The 25476-nt window shown below is 38.1% G+C and overlaps 2 protein-coding genes across 3 annotated transcripts; one reads left to right on the top strand and one right to left on the bottom strand.

Annotated features, from left to right (window-relative positions):
- The first annotated feature begins 980 nt into the window (after positions 1-980).
- ppp6r2a (protein phosphatase 6, regulatory subunit 2a) lies at positions 981-16757 on the top strand. 2 transcript variants are annotated; one of them, XM_084110858.1, is made up of 24 exons: positions 981-1365; positions 3249-3408; positions 4895-5158; positions 6506-6692; positions 6813-6950; positions 7366-7431; positions 7547-7659; positions 7805-7918; positions 8048-8174; positions 9022-9174; positions 9311-9544; positions 10320-10384; positions 10526-10641; positions 10747-10832; positions 11357-11437; positions 11532-11629; positions 11765-11822; positions 11931-12058; positions 12143-12282; positions 12368-12503; positions 12611-12663; positions 12998-13169; positions 13532-13633; positions 13721-16757. In XM_084110858.1, the coding sequence occupies exons 3-24, from the start codon at positions 4932-4934 to the stop codon at positions 13767-13769; spliced, it is 2643 nt and encodes an 880-aa protein (XP_083966984.1). In that variant the 5' UTR covers positions 981-1365; positions 3249-3408; positions 4895-4931; the 3' UTR covers positions 13770-16757. The 2 variants fall into 2 exon arrangements, with proteins under 2 accessions (XP_083966984.1, XP_083966985.1); XM_084110859.1 differs by having other exon boundaries at positions 983-1365; positions 7805-7912.
- Positions 16758-17029: 272 nt separating this feature from the next.
- Positions 17030-25476, bottom strand: fam3c (FAM3 metabolism regulating signaling molecule C). Its single transcript, XM_084110870.1, has 10 exons — positions 25390-25476; positions 24850-24896; positions 24154-24258; positions 23992-24018; positions 20696-20819; positions 20493-20551; positions 20317-20367; positions 18990-19074; positions 18778-18904; positions 17030-18662 (listed from the first exon to the last, which is right to left on the bottom strand). Exons 2-10 carry the CDS (start codon positions 24863-24865, stop codon positions 18573-18575), a joined length of 684 nt encoding a protein of 227 aa, XP_083966996.1. The 5' UTR covers positions 24866-24896; positions 25390-25476; the 3' UTR covers positions 17030-18572.

The following is a 25476-nucleotide window of genomic DNA, read 5'->3' as shown; positions in this document are numbered from 1 at the left end:
CAGACGATAATGTTCTGTTATTCTTAGCGCGTGCTTGTCTGTGACATACATGATGAATTCTGATTGGCTGTCAATGTTTTTATCGTTCATCATTTTATCGTTTCAACGATATCGTTTTTCTGTGCCGTTATCGTTATTGCTGTGGTGTTCTTTAATAGTGAGAACGATTTTTTTTAGAACAAGGCCTATGTCTGTGTCGTTATCGTTTTCTTTATAGTTATTATCGCCCTTGGTGTGAACAGGCCATAACCATAGGCCATAACACTAGAAATTAACCTAATAAAAAAGAGTGTACACAAACGATGATGTTAAGAAAGAATGTCAAACACTGTCAATTTGTTTTGACCGCTTTCTTATTAATATACGTTGAAAGTGTACGTAAAAAAAAAAAAAAAAAAAAAATCAAATCTTGCTTAAAGTTATTAAAGTGGGTTTTACCATTTGCGTATTAACATTTATGAAAGTAAAAAGCCTTCAAAAGTTTGGTAATGCAGAAAGTTGCATCGTCAGTTATTTTGTCATTAAAAACACAAGCAAGCAAACAAACAAACAAAAAGATTATGTCTACGTCAGATAAATATTATTGACAATCAAAATGACAATTCAATAAATGAATTATAGTTTCGGACAAAGCTCCTCAAGACGTGTCAGATACAAAATCTTTGTTTTATTTTGTGTTTTACATTTTGGGATTTTTGTTTTTTTATTTTATTTTAGGAGACTGAGTTGTGCGTTTAGTTTATAATAAAAAAAAGTCTGGTTTATCTTAATAAAAGTATGAAAACAATGTTATGATTTTTTTTTTAAAAGTATGAGGGAAAAAATCACATTTATTTGATTTGGTTTATTGTATTTTTACCTTGTAGTTTTCTTTTATATTCCCCTTTTTCTTTAGGCCTATGTACTTCTATTATGATTGTTTTTATTATTTTAATCTATGTTGATCTTGTCTAAGATAGTGCAATGTGCGCGTGGAGCGCGCACTCGATGCGCAGGCAACAATCTGACAGCACGCGCGCGTCTATGACAGAGTTTCGCCATTTTGAATACAAACATATGAACGATTTTTATTTTCCGATCCCTCATCCCTCGCCGTGCGTGTGAGTGGCCGAGATAACTCTACGTAGTGATTCGCCGCAGAATAATTTCCTAAAAAATTAACTCATACATAAAGGAGAGCAGAAAAACAACTTTAGTGAGGACGATGGCTCGCGCTTTGGGCAGATAGTTGAGAGGAAAACGGTCTCGTGGCAGCAGCGGGGTTTCACAGAGCGCGCGGGGCAGCAGCGCCACTGCTCCACTGCACGGGCCAGACCAGTACTAACCGACAACCAGTAACCCGTTCTACAGACACTCATAGCGGGGGTAAGCTTACATGCATAGACTGTTTACTTGCGCAGATAGCACTGCTGGAACAGACGGTCTCTGCTTTACACCAAACCGTGCTTGTTCATGAGTGTTTTGATTATAAAATGTGTCGTTTTAATTCCCATCAGAGGAGAAGAAACTTCTGTAACAGAGATTCAGCTGAAGTTAGCCAGACGAGCTAGCAAACAAACCGAAAACATCCCAATCTTTAGCGTTCAATAAAGCCGAGCGCACTCTACACATATCTTAATCCATTTTGAGTTATAAACGAGTTTGTATTTGAGTTGTTTCAGTCGAGTTTGGGATTGTTATGAAAATACGGAAACCAGTTTTTGTCGTTACTATTAGCGGCTGATGCTAACGGCTGCTAGCGGGGCCCAGCTGTTAACATGCGACCATCGAGATTTTCTGCTGAAACTGTTATTCTGCACTTAAAATCATCGTCACGTCTTGTGTGAGTTTGATAGGAGTACGTCTTCTTTAACCGCCCCGGCTTTATAAGGTGTGAATGATGCTCTGGTATGTTCTTGACGCCTATTGTAAACATTGGATTCAAATCATGTTGTCATTAGCAGCAACATGAGTAATTCAGAAGTCAGTCAATCCTCTCTGGCTATTTAACTATTTGAGTTGTACAACACGATCGTTCAGTATCAGGACTGCAATCTCATTTGAAGTTTTGTAATGCTATGAACACCCCCTCTGGGGTCCAGGGGTCAGGACAAGTTGCTGGATCAACTTCCTAAGTAACGTTAGGCAGCTTCTGGACAGTTGTGCAATCAATGGCAGCTTATTTGACCTCAGCTGCTGCTGTCAAGAGATCCCATGCAACATCCCCGCTCGTGTTTGCTTTGTATGGCAGCTTTGCTGCATGCAAGTGCTGCTGCCTGTTTCTATTTTTGATGAATTGTAGAGCAGAGACACTTGCTTTCCTGTGTAGAGTTCATTGGGGAGTTCTCTGGTTGGTATTGTCATACTAAGCTCTGCACGTGCACACAATCATGTCCGCATCCACATAAAGGAAGGAAACAAGTCCTCTTTTTCTTGTTTTGGCCACTTTTCCCAAATGAAAGAATTGCTTCAGCTTGCACAGCTGCAGATCAATGATAGAGATTCTTTCCGGTATGTATTCTCTGTGCTGTTTGTCATCAGATGAATATGTTGTGCTCAAGGAAGCTGTTACCAGCTGCTGCTTTGAGTGCCGTATGCGTGCAAGATGTGACGTTGCAGGTCCGCATTTCATTTAGGACAGTACATTAAGTGGATCCTTCTATTTTAACTTCCTAGTATCTGGTCTAAAGGTGAGGTCACATTGTCTATAGTCAAGCAATAATGTATTAATGTATGAAACGAAACCAAGTTGGTCAGCACTGGAAATCTTGAACTTGAACCAGTTGCAAAATCTGTGAGAGGAAATGTTTCGCCCTCAGGTGAAATTCGTGATCGCGTGGACTCCTATTGCAGTGGCTAGATTTTGCCTGTGAAAATTTGCCGAACTATGGGAAATGTGACCGTGCTTAAAATCTGAAGGCTTGAAATGCTTAAAATAACTGTGTATCTGCTAGTAGAGAGTACGTATGGGGGTGAATTTATGGAAAATAATGTGTATGTGCATTTTTTCACTGTTGGCATGGAAATTATGGTTGTACAAACACCTACATTTTCAGTTTACAAGACCTTCCATAGTTCTGATTTTAGCCTTGCACATCGTTTCAAGGTTCCTAGACTATATGATGCAGTGTGTTTTTATGCATTATTGCTTCATCATCATGTACTTACTCTGTGCATTGTTTGTCGCATTGGTTCAAAGTGTTTTTACACCATGCCTGCATTGATTTTTGAAGAGTTTGCACTTTCTCATACTCGATTCTTTTCCCCAGTGTCAGTCCGTCTGAGGCGTGTATTCGAGGAAGGCCTGGTGGGAAGTGGACCTCATGCAGATTAATGCTAGGTCATTCTGTGCTGTCTGCATTCTGCCACTCAAATGCCTGTCTGCCTGTGGAGGAGGTGTAACTAAGGATTCACACGTTTCATCAGCTGGTAAAAATATATTTACTTAACAAATGCTATCAATGTTCCAGTGCTTGAGTTCATGAGGAGTCTTTTACATAGCCTCACTAACAGATTACATCTCTTTGAGCAAGCAAAGCCTATCAGGCTGTGTGAAATGTATCGCCCAGGGTGTGATGCGTGGGAAAGGTCTGCTTTGTTCATGACCAGAGTTGTTAGAAAATCTTCACAGCACAGGTGATTTCAATCAGTATTGAAAGGAAAGTTGCTCTTCATGTTCCAGTTGCTTCATGTTTTGTTTTGAGTGGGATGTGTTAGTTGGACGCTTTAAAGGTCCATCAATTATTTTTGTCCCCTTCCTTATTCTCCTGTTCTCCAGATTCTCTTTCATCTGTTAGTTCTGCTTTCCATCGCTGTTCTTCCCCCCTTCCCACTCGGCCTATATCTTTGTTCCAAAACCTATTAGGCTGCCTACATAGACAGCTGCTTTTTAAGGCTACCATAAGTGAGTGATTTGAAACACACTATACACATCAGTGGTTCTCAACCAGGCTTCAGCAAACTTCCAAAATAAAAAATGAACATTTTACATGTTAATGCAAAATGTATTTCTTATATAATATTATAATAATAAATATTAAAATAAAATATTTTTTATTAATTTATTAGTTGTTTCAATTGTACAAAATACAGTTCTTGAAACTGTTGAAATAACAAAATGAATTGTGGTTAATTAATCTAATATGTAAATACTAGGGTTTGAATTTCTGTTTATCGATTCTGATTCTGTTTATCGATTCCTAATTTCGATTCCAATAAGGGACAACAAACTTGGAAATCATTCATTTATTTTAAGTCTTATTGCAAAACATTTCATTGTACCTGAATACCAACAGATCAACAGGCTATAGAACACTTGGCCTACACTTTTGGACTTACACAAGGAACTTTTACCTATGGTTGAAAAATACCATAGCAAAAACAACTATAGCCTAACTAATATAAATTTCAAGCATTATTGAAGAAACTTAAACACTCAGTAATTAAAAAAAGAGCAAATAAATAAATTAGCAATTGCACAAATAAATACAACTGAACAAAGATATGATTGGAAATTGAAATAAACAATGTTAACAAGTATTGATAACAAGTATCCGATTCCTGACCTCAAGTATTCGATAACAGAATTGGAATCGATTTTCGATTCCCAACCAAAAAAAACCAAGCAGATTTGTCATAATTATGCAGAAATGACCTATATCAGGGAGCCTTCCAATATTGTGTTGGACAACAGGTGGCATTTGAATAAAAAAAGGTTCAAGGCGATTCTGGATGCCTACATTTCATTCAATGCATCAACCACCTTGGATTTTTATTTTCATCATGCTTATTGCAATCTCATTCGGGGTTTGCTTTCTCTGCAATAGATATTTAATTTGAAAAGAAATATTCTGTGCACTGTGCGTTATCACTCGCTTGTTTTCATGTTATCCTCACTTTCATGTCTTCTATTCAGGCCTGGGCTTCCTGCTGCAGCTGCCACCGCCGCCATCATGTTCTGGAAATTTGACCTGAACAACACCTCCCATATCGACCAGCTGCTGGATCGAGAGGGCGTGACTCTGAGAGAGTTGATGGAAGAGGAGGATGTCCTGCAGGAGTGCAAAGCACAGAACCGCAAGCTCCTGCTCTTCCTCTCCAAGGATCAATGTATGCAGGAGCTGGTCACCCTCATCACAGAGGAGCCCCCTGCTGATCTGGAGGAGAAAACTCGCTTCAAGTAAGAGAAACACAGCTTTGCACCTTATTTTGCTAGTTTTGGCCAAATGGACACCGCAACACTGGCTCAACCAATCACATGAGTTTGGGATGGGGCTACCCGTTTCATCGACAACTGCCAGATGGGGATGTGTGCAGGAAACCTGTTCAAAACAGCCTTTATTTTCAGTTTCGCCGAGTAATGTTAATAGAATAGAAATTACACACTTTATAAAAAAAAATTAAAGGTTCAATTTCGTGCAATCTGGAGTTTTGCATGAGGGTGAAAAAGTTCCAGATGTAGAATTTGCTCGTGTTCAAGTTGGTCAGGAGAAATTGCTGCGTTGACCAATAGAAAGCTGCTTGGTTTGAAGTGAGAGCGTTGCTTCATACATCTCTACACTTTTGTCAAAAGACAAATGGACCTTTTTTACCTGCAGAAATTTCTCTAATGTGGCTGCAACTTAATTGTTTATTCACTGCAAATGACCTATAGCCTACATGTAAATATAGCTGGCAGTAAAAAGTATTCCGACTTGTTAAATTATGATGGTAGGACATTTGTGTTGTTCACTGGCGGCCCTGCATGCTCGGAGCTCCTGGTTACAGGAGAGCTATAAAACTGACTGTAAATATGTAGAAGTGCAGAGAAGTGGAGGGATGTGCATTTTTAGTTGACAAATGAAGGAAGAGGAAAGAGAAAAGAGAAGTGATTTTGTTTAAAGGTGATGTGTACACTCATGCATAACATTTTGCTACTTGTGTTTTAAAACAGAGTTGCTCTTTGTGAGGGTTGTGCTGTTCAAGGTAAACTATATGAAATACCCTCATGTTCTGAAGGGTTGAAATCTATCAGTTTTAGCGCTCTCTGTTGGGACCATATGGTTAGAAGGAGAGAGAGAAAAAGAGATTACAGTTAATTTAAAACTAATCATTTGGTTCTCTGTGTGTAGGAGGCAGAATCATTTGTCTTCTGTGGATTCAAGTGGATTCACTCAAAACGTCTTTTCTCTCCAAGTATTGTGAAATGTTATTACATTGAGTGAAATATGTTCTAGTAGCACTGATCCAGATTTTTTGCTTGGTGATATTTTTGTGAAATGCAGAATCCTACAATAGGTTAAAAGCACTGACGCAGAGTTTATTACCCTCTCTTGTGGCACTGACAACACTGCACCACTGACCTAACCAGTGTTTACCTTAGTGCTATCTGTGTGACAGAAGATAAGAAGAGCTACAGAACAACTTTGTTACTTTTGAAATGCCTTAGTTGGAAGTTGGAACCACAAAGTTGCATTTACTGTTTGATAGTATTGTCACATGTAACTTGAAGGTAATATAGACTTTTTGTTTTGTTCTGTTTACCCAGGTATCCAAACATTGCCTGCGAGCTCCTGACCTCTGATGTGGCTCTTATCAATGATAAGCTGGGTGGAGATGAATCACTTTTAGAGAAGCTCTACCACTTTCTGGAGCAGGAGCCGCCCCTTAATCCCCTACTGGCTTCTTTCTTCAGCAAAACCATTGGAAACTTGATTGCACGTAAAACAGACCAGGTACGCACGCCTGATCTCACATGGTTCGGAATATGAATGCACACCAAATAGCACAAAGGAAATGCCGAGCTATTTGTTTGATTTGTATTGTCAGTAAGTTGTATGTTATTCCACATGCAGGTAATCTCTTTCCTAAGGAAAAAACACAACTTTATCAGTCTGGTGCTGAATCACATTGATGCCTCGGCCATGATGGACCTATTGCTGCGCCTCATCAGCTGTGTAGAGCCTGCCCCTTTGAGGATGGAGGTCCTCAATGTAAGCACACTAATATTTCCATACATATATATATATATATATATATATATAAGGAGTTAACACATTTCTACTTTTTAAGGGACTACTAACGAGCTGCATTCTGTCTCTTTTCTTGCGTTCAACTATATTTGAATGCAATAACATGTTCTGTGTGAAGGGTCCCATGTGTTGTTGACTCTACAAGTGAATTTAGAGGTTCATGTGATGGTTAATCTTGTTCAAAAGCATTTTACACTGTTCTGCCCCGAGGAGCATGAACCTTTTGTAGAAACTGTATAATTTAGAAATGCTAGTGAATGATTGAATTGCTTAAACGAGACATTGACCCTGATTGTTATCCTCCAAGCCCTGGCTGAATCCTCACTCGTCATTGCGGGGCTGTGATTCTGATCTGTGAATGAATGTGTGTTTGCAGTGGCTGAATGAGGAGAGACTCATCCAGAGACTCACAGAGCTCATGCACACAGGGAGAGATGAAGAGGTAGAAATATCACTCACTCTGCTGAACGTTTCACCTCCAGCCCACATGATTTAAGTTATGGAAGTTTAAAAAAAACACATCCAAGTACATTCTTTTTCACTTAATTCTTCTGCAGAGACAATCTAATGCATCCCAGACTCTTTGTGACATAATCCGACTCAGTCGAGACCAGGCCAATCAGCTGTCAGAGGTCACAGAACCAGACCCCTTACTCGCTGTCCTAGAGTCGTAAGTGCCCAATCTGATAAGCTAAGATCACAGTCGTGTAATAAGAATTCTCTCACTCAATAAAGACTGATGACCAGACAGTGCTTGTTTCTCTGATGTAATCGCTGTTTTTGTATCTCATCCACTCATGTTGATGTCTTTGTAGACGAGAGAATGTGGGAGAGCTTTTGAAGAACATGTTTGAAGGGGAAAGGACTGAAGCGTCTGTCGTCAATGGAACGCAAGTGCTTCTTACGTTACTGGAGTCACGAAGGTCAGGGTGAGTTCATCCATTATAGGGCCTAATTAAACCTAAAATAAACAGCCATGCTCGGACACTTGCTGTTCTCCTTTTTTTTAAATCTTTTTTTTCATGACCTTCTGTTATCTCTGTGTCTGGTGGTGTTAGGCTGGAGGGTCTGATGGACCTGTATTCTCAGGGATGTGAAAGGTCTTACACTGTCAACAGCAGTATTTTACGTGCTATTGAGCCTCATTTAAAGGACTTCCAGCAGCTCCTACTGAACCCTCCTATGGTACCAACACACACACACACACACACACACACACACACATATACACATGCAACTAAACTCTGTGTCTGTGTCAACTAAAATCTGTGTATAAATGTCATCTCAGGGCTTTTGAATAATTTTTCTGATTTTGTTTGTAATAAAGATACAAGCAAAATGTTTTTTGCACAGATGATTCTTGCTCTGTTTCAAAACTTAAGCTGCCTTGCTGCCTACATAACTGAAGTGAAACCTTGTAAGTGACTGATTTTGAACGCACTAAATAGGTGACATCCCCTTCGTGTCACTTAAATGGCACTCTTCACAATAAGCTCATTGAGAGACTCGATTGCGATAAAATCAGATGCATAGTATATTGATCTTATTGCAGACGATTCATCTATGCTTGTTTAATTTTTTTTTATTACAGTGTAATTTGAAATCAAAATGTCATAACTCGCCCCACCCCGCCACAATCAACTGCAAAGCTCACATTAATTTTGGAGTGCAATGCCCACATCACAAAATCCAATCAACAACCAATGGGTAGAACCAAGTCTACCTTTTTTTTCCTCAATAATCTGTTACGCTTGGATGTACGTCACATTTCGTAAGAAACGTTCTGTTGCAAGAAATAACCTACTTCCATTTTGTTGTAACTTTAGGGTGTCTTAGAAGGTAGCATAATATTGCTGCCGACCTTTTAGAACAGTCTTCAGGAGCATCATTTTAATGATGCCTTAAAGTGTGTCAGTCTATGTTGGCTTACTAAGTTTTGGAGCAGAGCTACTGTTTCGAGAATCACTGTGCAATGGGGAGAGTGATGGCCCTCTAACAATGCTTAACTCTCCCTCCACTTGCTGTAAAACAGAGAAGTGCAATACTCACCACAGTGGGCGTTCTGGAGCAGCCCCTTGGGAGCGCCCGCCTTCATGTGGCCAGACTGGTGGCTTCTCTGCTGCAGACTTGCGACCTCAGCATCTGCCAAGAGATCTGCAGACTCAACACCATGGACCTGCTGTTGGTAAATCACTTACACACACCCACACTGAATATCGCAGACTCAACACTATGAGCTGGCTGTGGGTGGACGATCTTGTCTTTCATCATTTATTTTTCTCTTCTCCTGGCTTCCTCTCTCCCTCACTCTCTGGTTGCAGGATTTATTCTTTAAATACACCTGGAATAATTTCTTGCACTTGCAAGTGGAGCTGTGTGTGGCATCCATCCTGAACCACTCTGTCCACACGGACTTCCAGAACCCAGGTATGCAGAACCACGAGGAGAGACCACCAGCTACTGGCACAGGCACCCAGGCGGAGGAGGGCACACCTGGCCAGAACAGCAGCTCAGATCCAGCAAACACACCAATTCAAGATGCCCTTGTTGTCAATGTAGGCCATCTGTAGTTCATTTCTGTTTTCGATCATTACCGCTTTCTTACAGCCCTTGGCAGATTGTCAGATTATCTTAGAGGAAACAGGGTAGTTGGGCTTCACTGCAAATATACTATCAATCAAAAGTTTTGTCACAATTTTTTTTATTTTTTTATAAATTAATAATTTTTTAGCAAGGATGCATTAAATGGATCAAAAGTGACATTAAAAACACATTAAAAACATGTCAAAAGTGACATTATTAAGCAGCTCAACTGTTTTCAACATTGATAATTATAAAATGTTAGTTTGCACCAAATCATCATACTAGAATGCTTTCTGAACGATCATGTGACAGTGACACTGGAGTAATGGCTGCTGAAAATTCAGCTTTGCCATCACAGGAATAAATTACATTTTACAATATATTAAAATAGAACAGTTGTTTTAAATTATAATAATATTTTGCAGTATTACTGTTCTTAAAATACTTGTTTCAAAAAGATGAAAAAATAACCCTAAACTTTGGAACGGTAGTGCATTGCACATACTTCGGTTCAAGAATCTGAACAAACCACAAAGCCTAAGCACTGAAATTTGACCTTTAATTCATCCTGCACCATTTATGCATTACAGCATGAATGATAGCTCAAATCTTGTGGTTTGTTGAGTATAGGTGTGTTACTTTAATTTGCTGCTCTTTATCGTTTCTTTTTACACTCTCTTTCTCTCACACTCTCTTTGTGTTTCCTGTTGTTCATTATTCACAATGTTGGCTGTCTGCTTTCCTCAGCTCTTCCAGCATTGCCGGCTGGTGCAAAGGATTCTGGATGCTTGGGAGGAAAATGACAAAATCCAGTAAGAGCTTCTTCTGTTTACTGTCATTGATTTATATGCTGTAAGTCTGTAGCACATGTGTGTTAGTCCCATGAAGCTCATCTTCATACCCATCATTATGTCAGTATGTGTCTGTTTGCTGATTATAGTTTCTCTACCTAGGGCTGAAGGGGGCAGGCGGAGGGGAAACATGGGTCACCTGACAAGAATTGCAAACACTGTTGTTCAAAACCTGGAGAAAGGGCTGGCTCACTCTCAAATTAATGACCTAATTAAAGGTTTGTATTGCAGGAACATGTCAAAAGAACCACAGAGTTTATGCAGTGATGATGGCTGAGATAAGAGTGTGGTTACTGGGATCAAAAAGAGTTGTATATCCACAGAGCTGCCAGAGGACTGCAGAGGCCGCTGGGAGAGTTTTGTGGGTGAGACTTTAAGAGAGACCAACAGGAGAAACACAGTGGATTTGGTGAGGAATGCATTCACGCACACATTTCATTGCATTGGGCAGATGAATTTAAAGTTAGTCAGTGTAATGGAAATTTACATCAGATATGAGTGAAGAGAGTTCAGTTTTAACATTTCTGATGCATGAATTATTAAATCACAAATTATAAATACTAATAAAATTATTATTCTATTATTAAATATGAATTCTCTTTTGTTTCTTTTAATCTCAGCGCAAGAATATAATCATTCCGGCTTTTTCTCTTTCAAAATGTGTTTTGAAAATATGTCCACTAATACAGATGATAATAGTAAATATTGCAGAGATCCTTAGTGCTTCTTCACTTTCCTGAAACATATACCATAAAGATGCAACATCACACCTTGAATCGTCAAAATGGCTTTTAAAGCTCTGTTCATTATAGTAGACACCAATCATCAGGGTTACGTCAAAAAACCTCAAAGTTTATTTAAATAAATGTAATTTTCAGAGAATGTTACATGGTTTAACGCTGATTTCAGATTGGTTCTCATCCTGTGTTCCAGGTGAGCACCCATAACTTGCACTCATCTAGTGAAGATGATGACATGGAGAGCCCGTTCCCCAATGATCTATCTATTCAACAAGTAAGAAGCAACAAATAAAGAGCCAGCTTGAGTCTACTTTAAGCTCCTTACAGCTAACTGGATATGTGTGGAATTTTTTTTTTGTGGCTTTTAGGCGTTCTCTGATTACCAGATTCAGCAGATGACCGCCAACTTTGTGGATCAGTTTGGTTTTAATGACGAAGAGTTCAGTGAACATGATGAAAATATCAAGTGAGTGAGCTTCTCAGATCCAGTGATAAGTGCTGAAATACATTTCAGAATGCTGCAGAGACTTGCATTGATGTACTGCTTTGATAAATTTTGTGGTGAAGATTGTCAGTGAAATGCCCTCTTTAAATCTTGCAGTGCTGCATTCGATCGGATTGCTGAAATTAACTTTAACATAGATGCAGATGATCATAGTGTAAGTGTCTGACACTGAAAACACCATTCATTATTCAAACTATCACTAAACTCTGCTGTTAAGTTTTGATGCTTTATTCGTTTTTTTTGTATTTTTGTGCTCCTGTAGGCCAATGCTGCAGCTTTTGAGGCGTGTTGTAAAGAAAGAATCCAGCAGTTTGATGACTGTGAGGAAGAGGAGGATATTTGGGATGAAAAAGAAATTAACTATGCAACACAAATCAAATCCAGATCGAGGTACAGCACACAGTTGATATGCTTAAGGAAATAGATTCTGCTGTTTTGTTTATTGAAGTTACATTCTCTATTTATTGTTTCCAGGTTTGGGGTGTCTCTTTCTTCAGAAAGTTCACCCAAGAGTGCCGTGAAGAATGGGGGTGGAGGCCGCGGGTCGGCCTCTGAGGAAGAGGATGTTGAGGAAGAGGCCAGTCCTCAGCAGTCGACAGCAGCTCAGACTCAGAGTGAGTGCCACATCATCCCCCACAACTCTGAATCTTTCAGCTGAATTCATTAAATGAACATTCTTTGTATTTGTGTTGTGCACAGACTCAGGCTGGGCAGCTAGTTTTAGTGAGACGGAGGTGAGCTCCTCTGGTGCCTGGGGTGGCTCCCCTCAACAGGGCAATGCGGGTTCGCAGGACACAGGCTGGGCCACCTTCACTGAATTCCAGCCTTTCAGCAGGTAAAGACCACTAAAAGCACTTCATGCTACATATGACTGGTTTGTTCGGATATTTGAATTATGGGAATGCCTTTATCTCTCCTAAACCATTGGCCTTTACATTACAGCACAGAGTCCAGCAACACTGAGGGACAGCCTCAACAAGGCCACGGGAAGGACTGTGAGTAGCACTGATTTTTTTTGTCTTAAATTTATCTGATTGGATTTTAAGTGGTAATATTTTTGGGAATCACGTTTTCCTTGATCTTTTGCGTACCAGTAATATGTACTGTAACTTTTATAACTTAACTTCCTCTCCAGTCCAAAAAGCCCATCTATAAAATCTGAGCTGCAAAAATTAAACTCCAAAACATTGACACATGATTGCCTACATTTACATGTTAATGGCATGGTGCAGTAATACTGTTGAAGTAGATAAACTAGGACAACTTAGAAGAGGGTTGAAATTTTGCATTTGGTACCTGAAAGTGTTTTTTTTTTTTTTTTTTTTTTAGTGGCCGGCAGTGGTCCAGCTACAGGAGGATGGGAAGGAAGTCCTGAGCAAAAAGCCCCTCTGGTGGGCTCAGACAGCAGCTCATCTGGAGGCTCAGACAGCGAAGAGGACCCTGGAGAACATAAGGCTGAGGGTACTCCTAAACCTGCCAACCAGATAACAGCTCCCTCGAGGTGAGAACACTTGCACACTATTAAGCGTTTTAGGCGGCCATTTTAATAAGAATCCACGCAATTGGGAATTTTTGTGACAAAGATTTCGCATTCGCAATGGATTCATATTTGTCGCACAAATTTGCAATGTTGTCCAACAGAAAGCTGCTTGGTTTGAAATTGACTTCGCTGTGAGCCGTGCTTCATACATCGCTAAACTATTGACAGTGGACTGTTTTCGCCCGCCAACTTTAGCTAATGTGACATCACCTTTAGAATACCTCTCACTCCACATGTCCAAGTGATTCAAACGATTGAACTGATTTTCAAAGAGTGTTTATTGATGTGTAAAAGTGTTTGGCGGCTGCACTTTTTCTCTGCAGCGAGGTGCCTACCGACGCTCTGGAGAAGCTCAGCATCACCGACAGTAGCAAGTCTTCAGCGCCTACAGAAGAGTCAGACGCCACCACTGTGACGGAGACGAGGTAACAGTGAATGTGTAGTAAGGTTATGCTATATAATGGATAAAAAACTGCCTCCATCCTCTCTTACTCACTCTCATGCCTCTACAGAGTCGAGGCACCCACTCCCGCTGAGGTTACGCCTAACGGACCGGTCTGAAGGCTCTGGATAGGAGTCCGACCCACTCTCCGCCTCTTCCATTTTGAACCCCCAAACCTCAATACCACTTTTGGTGTTTAAATAAAAGAATGCTGCCATGTTATTGGTCCTGGATACTGCCAATCAGCCCATCATTGGAGGAGGAAGACAGGGGCATGTAACAAAAACCAGTAACCAGTACAGTGCTCAGAGGTGTTAGTCTTTTAATCTTTTCAACTTTGTATGGGATATGCACAGTTTTAAATGTAGCAGTGAACCGCGTGTGATTACAGGATCTGTCAGGACTTCTTTTTTTCCCTCGGTTTGTGTCCCTCCCTTAATTTTTTTTTCTGGATTATTTTTCGCTCGCAGCCTTGGATGGTAAGAAAACAGGGATGTGAAGGTCCTGATTGGAAAGCACAGGCTCATCCTTCACTGCATAACATCTCGAACATCCTCATGCAAAATCGAAAGCCTCGTTGCCTGACAACAGCCTCTGCGACAATTACTGTATGTTGAAGCACAACTGAAGTGTTCTGTAATGCTTGACACTTTTCTGCACAGGTCACCGCCCCGCAAAGTTCACTTTTAGGATTTTTTTTAAACATATAATTATGGCCTAATCTCATTCAATCATGTATTTGAATGTTCTGAAGTGCTTTGGGGCAGAAATGTATGAAATTAGAGTTGATACTCTGACATGGTGTCCATTTTGACACTTGTGCAATAACGTTAGCCGTTTAATTTAAATTCGACTCATTCGTAAACTATACATTCATGATGGGGGTGGACCTATTTGAATTTTTTTTTCCGATTTTTCTTTTTATTGCATGCAAAATGTTATTTATCAAACATATACAAGCAACTGTTTTTTTCCAACTACGCTCTAGGTAGTTAGTCAAGACCTTCTGATTGTATTTAATTACATTCATCCATTTTTTTTTTTCTCCCCTTTGATCAACTTTCTAGTGCATTTTCTGCTCAAGCTTTCTGAAAATTGAATCATGGGTTTAAAGCTAAAAGTAATCATAATGACCTTTGCCTTAAGTTACAAATCCTTCAAAATCCCTGTAACAGGACAGAAGGGTTTGCCTCAAAGCAAACAGGCTTTTTTTTTTTCGTGTCTGTTTTTAAATGTCACCCGGTCACAGAAGAACCACCACCACAATTTTATTTGCATCCTTATCAGTGCCAATGCAGCACATGAACCCCCCCAGAGGCCAAGAAATTATGCCTATGTTATGCATCGCCAGATTGTTTCTTAATCAGAACTTGTTACATGCTGTCAGAAAGACTTTTTGAACTCGTCTCAGAACCTTCCGGAAGTTCTCGTTGGAAATACCAAGATCCACCTCTTGTAAAATTTCATACTGAACATCATGTGATTCTTTTCCTCCAGGAATTTTTTGGCTATCAAAATTCACGTATCATATCCCTGCAAGCTTACAATGGTACCAAATCTGTTGGATTACAGGATTGGGATATTGCATTATTTATTTTGCACTTATTGAGGTGTTAGTGTGGAGACCTGGTTTCCCATCATGCATTGGAACATCATGTTTATTTCTCTCTTTATGGTCTTTGCCGCTGGAGTGTAAAGTCTCCATTGACTCTGCTTCATATATCTATGACATGTTCAAATAGGTTTGTTTCCGAAGCCAAACGTATGTATTTGCCTTTTTTTTCTTTAAATGTTTTAAAAAAAAATCTTATTTTTAACTTTAACCAATATTATTTTACATATTGTAGAGATTCTAATTTATGTGATCTTCAGCAACCAAAATATTGCTTTGTTCAATTCTGTTCATGTGTCTGGAGTCTGGACTGTTTCTGTACATCACAGATTGAGTGTTAAGAGCCTTGTATTCATTCATCGTCCCATTGAGAGTCTCAGTTACACGGATAGATATTTAACAGATGATGTATTATTTTCAAGAGCTGCCAAAAAACATTTAATTTTAATGACTGTTCCGGGTTCGATTGTATCAAAACACAATAATTTTGACTCGTTCCTCGGATTGTATAAACAAACAAACATCGTGTTTCCGGTCATCCACTTCTTGTGTTAGTTTATTTTAAGACATTGCTCTGAAATAAACTTTTAAATTGTTGCTGTTTCTAAGGTATATCATTAAACGTTGTAAAGACAGGACACGTGATAACGCCACTTGGAATACTCGATTCTGATTGGTCAATCGGTGTCATCAATAGCAAGCAACGTTCGCACTTTCGTTTCATACTGAAACGCAACTTGCGCCATCTAGTGTCTCTGTTATCACTTCTAGTGGGAAATAAAAGGTAATTTCAACTCAAGTCGCTTTTCCTTTTCCGCGTATTTATTTTCGTGCTAAATAGCCGTGTACTAAGCAGGATAATGTACAGTCAAACGGTCATTATTACTTTGCAAAGCAACAAACAAATTGGACTAGGACAGTAACTTAGCCCCATTGATAAAATACGAATTTGACAACAACTACAGCTTAAATAACACGTTATTTTTTGTTTATTAGAAACTAAAGAGGTCGAAATTATTCTGTGGTAACTGACAGCATTGAACCCGGAACGTTTTAAGGAGTTCTACAGCTGTACGAGCTCCCTCCCATTCTCAAATCCTCTCCCTCTGGATTTCATGGATGTGTTTTATGCACTTGTAAATAGTGGTTATATATCGACATGCCATTATAATGATGCTGGATTTGAGCAGGTGGAGGGCAAGGACACATGCTGCAGGATAAATGAATTAATTACCATGTTTCAGAGCACTTCACGTTCTGAACTTCCCACTAGTCATTTGTTTTAAAGTATTCAAAAATGGAGACAAGGAGATATAGTTTTTAAATGTGACTTGTCAGAATATAAGGTATTCATTGATGGCATAAAAAGTAGTTCTCAGCCAATAACAAATTGACATTTGTATAGACTGGGTCTGTACATTATATTGTTGCCTACATCAGTACCTATATATATTTTGATATTTTCAGAATGGAATAAATCTGTTATTGAGAGAAATGATTTTTATCAGTTAAGCTGACAGTGAAATTCCCCATCTCTTTCTTGTGCAGCTGTGTGCTTTGAAACCTTCTCTGGTCTTTTCTTAGGCCAATGAGAACCGAATGGATGCCCTCCAGGAATCTACAATCTACTTTATAAACACATGCACCAATTTGGATGTGTGCAGCATGCTTTGATGAGGCAGAACAGATGCTAGGGTTATTCTTGGGGGTTCTCAGCTTTAATCTAAACAGAGGTAAGACAAAACCCATGAATGAAGCCAACAACCATTTTCTCAACTTTTTTGTTTTATATATGAAACGTCTTAAAAAGAAAAAAATCATTGAGCCATTAGGAAAGACTCTGCAAACACACAATGCACAATTAATTTGATTTAAATTTACTTTGTACTAAAGAAATCCTCAAAACAGCTTACATATTAAGGCAATGATGTGCAACATCAAGAATTCCACACAAAAACTCTTACATAAAATCACTGCATCTGATCATTGTTTAAAAAAAATAAAATAAATGGCACAGAAAACTTGTTCTTACAAAAGGGCTTTCATTCCACAACTTCACAGTATATAGTTACAATTGTGCCTTGAATTATAAAATTAACAAGTAGCGATGATGGTTTTGCATTCTAATTCCTCAATAATTGTGAGACATTTCACTACCTGGTAGGAAAGCACATACTACTGATACTACAGAAGGCACAATAAGGGATGAAAGCAGTTATACTGTATGATATTATTGCTTGATATGAACACTAACTGCAGGTACCTAACAGCTGCTAGACATACTGCTCAAGTAATCTTAGAATACGCAGATACCAGAACTATCAACAGAACTGATGGGAATCTTTGAATGCAAAACCCCCTCCCCCCCAAATGTAACAACATTCCCAAAAGTTTTTAAAAAGAACAAACAGCATACAACCGGAGACAGTAGTTTAACAGTAGAAGAAAAAAATCCCATCACACCAGAGATATGGGCAGTTTCATCATAAAAAATAATAGATTCTTCACTATCTTCCATCAGTAATAAATCCCAACAGTCAAAATACCGTTGACAGTAGAAACATAAATATAACTACAAATAAAAAAAAGAAACAAGTTTAAAAAAAAAAAAATTTGGTGACAGCAGCCCATCGGCCATTTATATCAATCTAGTTTGACCAACATTTAGAGTGTCATAGTGCAGTGATAAATAATAATAAAAAAAGAGCAAACCCTCTACCTTAATTTTCTGGGAGAAAAAAAAACAAACAAAAAAAACGCACACGAGACAAAGAAGTAAATTTGGTTCAATATCTCTCTTTTCCTTATGACATTGGAGCCTCACAAATGGCAGAAAACTTGCTGTTTATGGACCAGTTAGAACAATAAAACCTACAAACCAGGCTTCGCACAAGCATGGAATTTTAAAATAGTGATTTTCAAGGCTGGAAAATTCACAATAATTTGTGAAGTTGTAGAGTTCTCTAAGGTAAATATAACTTTTAATAATTATTTTCATTTGTAAAATATTTCACTGGCACAGTGAAACATATTGCTCTTTGTTAGTTGAATCCACTTAAAATGAGCTTTCAAATCCTTATCTAGTGATCATTTGATGGAAGTAGTGGAAATTCAAAAAGAGTGGGAACCCTGCTAAATAAATACAAATATAGAGCATGAAATGCTCAGGATCTCTAATGGCTAGTCTACTCTTACTTTCGACATTGTCAATGCCAATCAAACATTGCATATGTTCAATTGCGTGTTCTTCAATCTTCTCCAGGCTGTATATGAATATACTAAATTATTTAAATACAGCGAGAAGTTGATTTCACTCGCGTTTTATTGGAATGCATCCTTCCATCTCCAAAACTTCAGGCCAGCCTTCATATTTGTTGGTCTCTGCGTTGTTCTTGATGTGCTGGAGACACATGAGATGGTTTATTGGATACTTGCATTGATATCAAATTTTAACAGGACATGCTCCCGCATTAGTGTAGGATGTAGCCTGAAAAAAAGACATAAGGCAACTTTACCTGCTCAAAGGGGCTCTTTGTCTTGATCCCTTTGCCTCCAACAAACACCCAGTTATCTCTGAAGCCCAATATGCTGATGCTTGTGCTGCCCAAATCTGCTATCAGATTTCTGGCCTCTTCATTCAGCCTGAACATAATAATAACATGCAATAAACAGACAAACCGAGACAGATCTGTAAAGGTTTGACCAAAAATGTAGTGAAGAGGCTCACTTTGTTGCAGGATCGTCAAAAGTGGCCATCATGACAATGCTTCCATCTTCTATTTCCTTCAAGTATTTGATGAGCAAGTTTACATCTAGAAAAGAATGAACGTTTAAAATTAATATTTAAAAAAGATTACGTTTTGTAAGCGACTCAAAGGGAAATTCACATACCTACTACAAATAAGCTCTTAACAATGAAACCATGACACAGTGACCCTGTTTATAACTGGTATTAAAGGGATGGTTCGGAGTAATTTCGACCTAGGGTCCTTTGCACCATGACCTCGAGCCAAACACCCTGACGTCACTTCAGTGATGCCTGTAAAAGTCCTGGGAGAAAGCGATGCATAAGGATGTAGTGTAACGACGCCCAGTTCCAGGAATGCACTAATATTTTGTTGGTAGAACCAGTTTGCAACAATTATTAGTTAACACTAAGTTGTCAACACTTCGGGAAAAAATAATAAAAAATGCATCGCTTTCTGCCAGGACTTTTACAGGCTTTTCCCAAATCACGGAAGTGACCTCGATGTCCGGGTTAGCGGTAGCGGAAGCAAGATGATTTAAAGTAAAATTTAATATAAACATTAAAACTTTTTAAAATATTTTTGTTCAATCAACAACTGTCATTTTTATTTAAGAATAAGGTTTCCCACAGTCTTTGAAAACCATATGAGGGAATTTTAAAAATGTGAAAAGTCATGGAAATTACTATAATGAATAGAATTTTTTTCTAGTTTGGTCAGGCACTCAAATATTTTGTCAAGTAGAAATTGTCAGTAAAAAATAATTAAAAGAAAAAACATCCCATAATCACGAACGACCGTAAAAGTCATTGGTCATAAAGAGCGTGAAGAACATTCAGATCTTGAAATGCCTGGAATAATGGAATTTAATTATTTGAATTTTAGAGGGGCTATATGTAAGAATGTTCATGTATTAATCACTTTTTTATAGCCAATGTGTGAACAGCTTATAAAGAAACTTAAAAAAAACAAGACATTCCCCAACTTCCTGGGTTGTCTATTAAAGCCTGTATTTTCAGGAAATTCAAAAGTGTGACACATTCACACGCACTCCTGAGAGCCTCTCTTCCATTCTATGGCAAATGAAACAAATGCTTATACAATGTTGCATGCAGTGATGCAGAAAGACTGTCATGTCCATGCGTCATGCAAAGAAAAGGGATTCATTCAAACTATAGTCAAATCTACTTCGTAATCAAACAATCATCTGTCGACATGATACCGGTGAAGATGTAGAGCTGGTGCAAACATATTAGAATTTTGAGAAAGCATATGGAATATGGATATGGAGTGTAGAAGCAGATTTACCTCCAGACCACATGTCAAAGGAATCAGTCTTGGTCACCTCACCAGTCTTCCCTATAAGAAGATTGTGGATTAATGCAGGCCATTTTCTCTCAGTATCTACTGGATATGACTTCACAATACATACATTAAAAAGGTTTCAGCATCTACATGTTTCTGAAGACAAAAAGGAGACGTACCGTTGATCAATGCGATGTTTATACCACGTCCAATGTTGTTCTTCACTCCGCTCATTAATCTGATAAAAGAAAGAGTTCAAACTGCAGCCGTCAAATTCTTCTCACTGATGCACCCAGCTAGAATTCATGCAGGAGTCAGGATTTGTATTTTTGCATAGTGTTAAAACAATAGTGTTGTACAATAAGATGCGTGTAAAACCTACATTGTGTCCTGAAAACACATTTTTGGGCCGACTACACTGGCGGCTCCACTGGTGATCTTAAAGGTGAAATGGTCCTCGGGACAGGATTTAGAAAGGCCGCATTTGTGGCGCAGTGGCTTGGTTGCTGAAAACAACATCAATACATACATAAACAGTAGGGGTGTTACCATAGTTCAAATTACGAATTCCCCCCCAAAGGGACAGAAATATCAGTTTTGGGGGGGTCAGATAATTTTTCTGATATTGTGAAAAAATATAATTACAGTTACAATACAAGTCAACTCCTATTTTCACTGTAGGAACATTTTAATGTAAAGCGATTTCAGACACCCCTATTGTGGACTGTACCATTTTTAACCACCGTGGCTAGAAGCAACCGATATAGAGAACGACATCCTCTTAAGCAAGTGTCAACGCTGAATGACAAAACACTAGTTTCATAAAGTATCATTCTTTTCAACATTCCTTATTTGTATATTTAAAATAATCTAATTTAATACAGTTATAATTTTTCAATGTAAATTATTTAATTTTATTGGTAACAGCCTAGTGTCTAATTATTTTAATTGAATATATTTATCAAATTTAAGAATTTGAAATGAAAGATGGAGCATACATTTAATAAAATTAGGGGAAAATGCCCTTTTTAAAGGTACAAAAAATTATTCTGAGTGTTTTCAAACAGTGATGTAATGAAACATTGACAATTTAAGCTTGAAGAGAGTAAAGCCTCTGTTTAGGCTATTAAGGAAATGTAATTTTGCCAAAAGAAGAACTTTTATTTTAAATCAGCCTACTTCAGTGTGATATGTTACCATATTATCATGCTTAACACTAAGAATTTGAATAATTGTAATGTGATGATCAGATGCAGATATCTAAATCAAAGAATATGGGTGGTTTGCGGGTGGATTATTTATTTTTAATAGTGGATTTGGGTGACTCAAAGTGCACCAGATTAATGAATTTATCTTTAAAATGTACAAAATTTTCTTCCGGGAGGGCATGCCCCCGAACCCCCCTAGAGGTACCAAGCTCCACCAACAAAAAAAATGTGGGAAACACATTAGGCTATATGATGATCTACAAAAAAATACAAATTTAATTATCTTATTATTAAAATACATTATTATGATTTTACCACCTCCACCTCATTTTGAGCCAGGGAAAACCCTGAAATAGGCAATAGGCTTCTTGTAAAGGTATTACTTTTACTAGTAATTAGAATGGTATTTCAGTGCACTTAACTTCTAACTTTTGGGAGTTGATCAAAACAGTTCTCTTTTGGATATATAATAACAATGAGATATTCTGTAGCCTACTGATTATCAGTTTGTCGCAGGTTTAGACCTTGTATGTGTGTTGCACAACACATGTTGCACTTGGCGATCACGGTGGGGATTGATATGGTAGTGGACCATGATGGTCATAGAAGAAGTGAAGGGGCAGTACCCCCCAATTATGGTGGGGTAATTCGCACTCTGGGTGTAACGATACACGTATTCGTATTGAACCGTTCGGTACGAGGCTTTCGGTTCGGTTTTCGGTACGCATTTTCAAACCGTTCGTTGGACCATTTTTCCTGCCGACCAAAATTTCGTTATTTCAAATATAGGCGAGTTGTAATAATGTAAGAGACGCCGGCGCGACCACAACATTGCCCAACATCAAATGGCAAACGTAATGCAAACGTAATGCAAACGTAATGCAAGCGGAACGAAACTGCTCGTTATTGTGTGGTTGAAGGACCGTTTATCAGTTTGGACCAGTGCAGCGCGAGCCGATCGTGATCATGCGACACTGTTACTACACAACGCTAATAAGAGATCCAGTAAAGAAAGCATTTGAATTCGCCACAGAAGTAATAACATCGCTGCGAGATCTAGTGAGAAACATTCACATTATTAACGTTATTAACGGATCAAACAGCGCGTGGAAACCAGGAAGAAACATTGTGCCATGAATGAACTAACCAGTGTCTACAGATCAGCAACATTCACCATGGATTTACTGTAGTAACACTAACTGTCTGCAACCATGGAAGTTTGGCAGGAATAGTAGGCTATACCCAGTAAACACAGAACGTTCCCCTAACGTTCCCATATGGTTCCCATTTGGTTATTTTTTTGGGAACCAAATAAGAACGTTCTAGGAACGTTCTCTGTAGGTTTTCTTTTTGTAACCTATAGAGAACCTTCCCAGAACGTTCCCTGCAGGTTATTTTTAGGTTTAATTTTTATAACCTTAAGAGAACGTTCTGGGAACGTTCTCTGCAGGTTATTATTTTAATATCATACGTTCGGAAACCATATGCCTTCAAGTAACATTACGTCGGTTTTATTTTGACATTATGAATACAACTGCTGCCCTCAAATGTTAATCTGAACTAAAACTACTAACTACTAACGTTACAATATTACATTTCATTTTTTCCAAGGAGCTGTTTTGTTTTATATACTCCAAAGAAGAGTCTATTATAGCTCCATCATTGCTCAAAGTAAAAAAATATCATACTTTATGATGTTAGTTTTAATATAAAAAAGAATAAAAAAATTAAATCAAGGAAATTTCTCTGGCATTTCTTTCTTTTTGCTGTATCAAAAACGTACCGAACCGTATCGAACCGAACCGTGAATTTTGTGAACCGTTACACCCCTAATAAACAGAGATGTCTGTCCTATTTGAGAAAAATCATTTTAGGCATGTTGCCCTCTGTCTAGGCTATTTATTAATTGCTTATCTATGTAAACATGTACCAGATCATGTACCAGTATTACCGTTTATTTTATCTTGTGACACAATTCTCAAATAAATTCTAAAAAGACCACACCTAAACACACCTTTATTAAATTGCTAAGTAAATAGCAGCTGAACAAGACATCCAGTGTCACAACTACAGAACATTGTCCCTGATGTCAGGAATCTAACACCTACATACCATTCATGTCACACACACACACCATTAACCTACATGTGAATCATTCATATTGTTAATACTCTGCGTTAATATGCAAGGCTATGATTGAGTTTTTATATAATTATTATATAATATGCCAGGCTATGATTGATTTTTTATATCATTATTATATAATGTCATTATAAATCATTATAAGTCATTATAAGTCATTATAAATATAATAATTATCCATTATTCCATTATTTTTTTCCTGCATTTTCTAGTTCAATTTTATTTGGAGTTCTAAACAAAAGTTTAGGAAGAGCTAGGAAGGATCAAGGAATAGAACTCACTCACAATCCTCAACTCTCATAAAGACAACCAGTAAATATGTACTCACGGACAGTCTCTCCAGGTGCATATCGTGCTGTAGAGAAACAGATGCCAATCAAACACTGAAAGATCAAACCTAAGCTATTCTTTAACTAAACAAGCCAGTTAGTTTACTTTGCTAACAGGAAACAGTGTGTGTAATGTTGGATGCTGCAGAAAATGAACTCACCAAAGACTTTCCCCATATTAAGATTCATACGATTCTCTAATAGCTCAAAGGCCAGGAACACAAGCAGAAAAAAAACAGAAACTAGCACAGTGAGTTTCAAAACTCCTGTAAAAAAGGGGGGGGAAAATGTTTAATGCAAAATAGCACAATGAGAATAACACAAATATGAAGTAACCTAAATTGTCAAAACCAAACTTAGCATATTCTTAAAGGGATAGTTCACCCAAAAATGGTAACCAGACTGTTGACGGCACCCATTGACTTCACAAGTCAATGTGATCCGTTCTTCAAAATATATTCTTTTTTTTTTTTCTTCTTTTTTTCAACAGAAGAAAGAAACTCATACAAGTTTGGAACAACTTGGGTGAGTAAGTAATGACAAAATGTAAAATTTTGGCTGAACTATCCCTTTAAAAGTCCATAGTCATGAGCATCACTAGGCCTTTTTTAGAGGGGCTTCAGCTTGATTGACCATAGTTATATTAAATTACAATTTATAAAATAATATGACTATATTATACTTCATTTTAACTTTATTTTTGTATACTTTTGTAAGGTATACAATTACTGGATTAGGAGGATTAGTGCAATTTTCTTCACACACATTCCCAAAACATATTGTCAATGGCAATTGAGCAAATATTTGCCCTCTACATGTAATATATACTTGCAAAGTTTGAAAGAAGGGGAACAAACCTCCGGCTCGCATCATCCTGATGGCTCAGCAAGCACCTGTAACCACACTGAGATCCAGACAACTTACGTGAGATCAAATATCATCAAGCCTGAATTCCTAAATATTTAACACCAATGTTGCCAACAGTAATTTAATCCAAATTCTTAAGATTGAAAAAAAGACAACAGCCAGGCACAATTTCTGTTTTCAACTATTTAAACACATCACATCAGCCAATTAACCATCCACCAAAAACAATGTTACTGAATGTTAGCTTTAACTTCAGCTCATGACTTATGTTGTAAAACAAACACATACAACCTGAAAACCTCTTATTATGCCTGACAAAGACGGCAGATGCGAATTAAACGGTGTATGTGTTAGTTGACAGCTGTTAAGTGACAGTAGCCGTTAGCATGGGACGAATATAAAACAAAACACAAGAATAAACCTTCAAACAGAGAAAATCGAGTATGAATTCAAGAACAGCATGCAACCCAGCTGACCTACTGTTAGAAAGATATTGAATAAAGTAGAGGAGAATAGGAAGGAGTACCTACCTGGATGCCACGGCGACACAGCGCTGAATACCCCGAGACACATCCGGGTTCACATGCAAGGAGGAGCGTGCGCTGCTGAGCGCGTAC

The sequence above is a fragment of the Abramis brama genome, assembly GCF_963993115.1.
Source record: "Abramis brama genome assembly, chromosome: 4".
NCBI lineage: Eukaryota > Metazoa > Chordata > Actinopteri > Cypriniformes > Leuciscidae > Abramis > Abramis brama.
This window is presented reverse-complemented; position numbering and strand designations above follow the sequence as displayed.

Coding starts and splice junctions, on each gene's coding strand:
- fam3c (XM_084110870.1), bottom strand. Junction 24,019..24,153: donor TAATATGGGGAAAGTCTTTG/GTGAGTTCATTT, acceptor GTTTCTCTACAG/CACGATATGCACCTGGAGAG. Junction 18,905..18,989: donor TTTGACGATCCTGCAACAAA/GTGAGCCTCTTC, acceptor TATTATGTTCAG/GCTGAATGAAGAGGCCAGAA.
- ppp6r2a (XM_084110858.1), top strand. CDS start 4,932: ATGTTCTGGAAATTTGACCTGAACAACACCTCCCATATCGACCAGCTG. Junction 8,175..9,021: donor TCCTACTGAACCCTCCTATG/GTACCAACACAC, acceptor GCTGTAAAACAG/AGAAGTGCAATACTCACCAC. Junction 13,634..13,720: donor ACCACTGTGACGGAGACGAG/GTAACAGTGAAT, acceptor ATGCCTCTACAG/AGTCGAGGCACCCACTCCCG.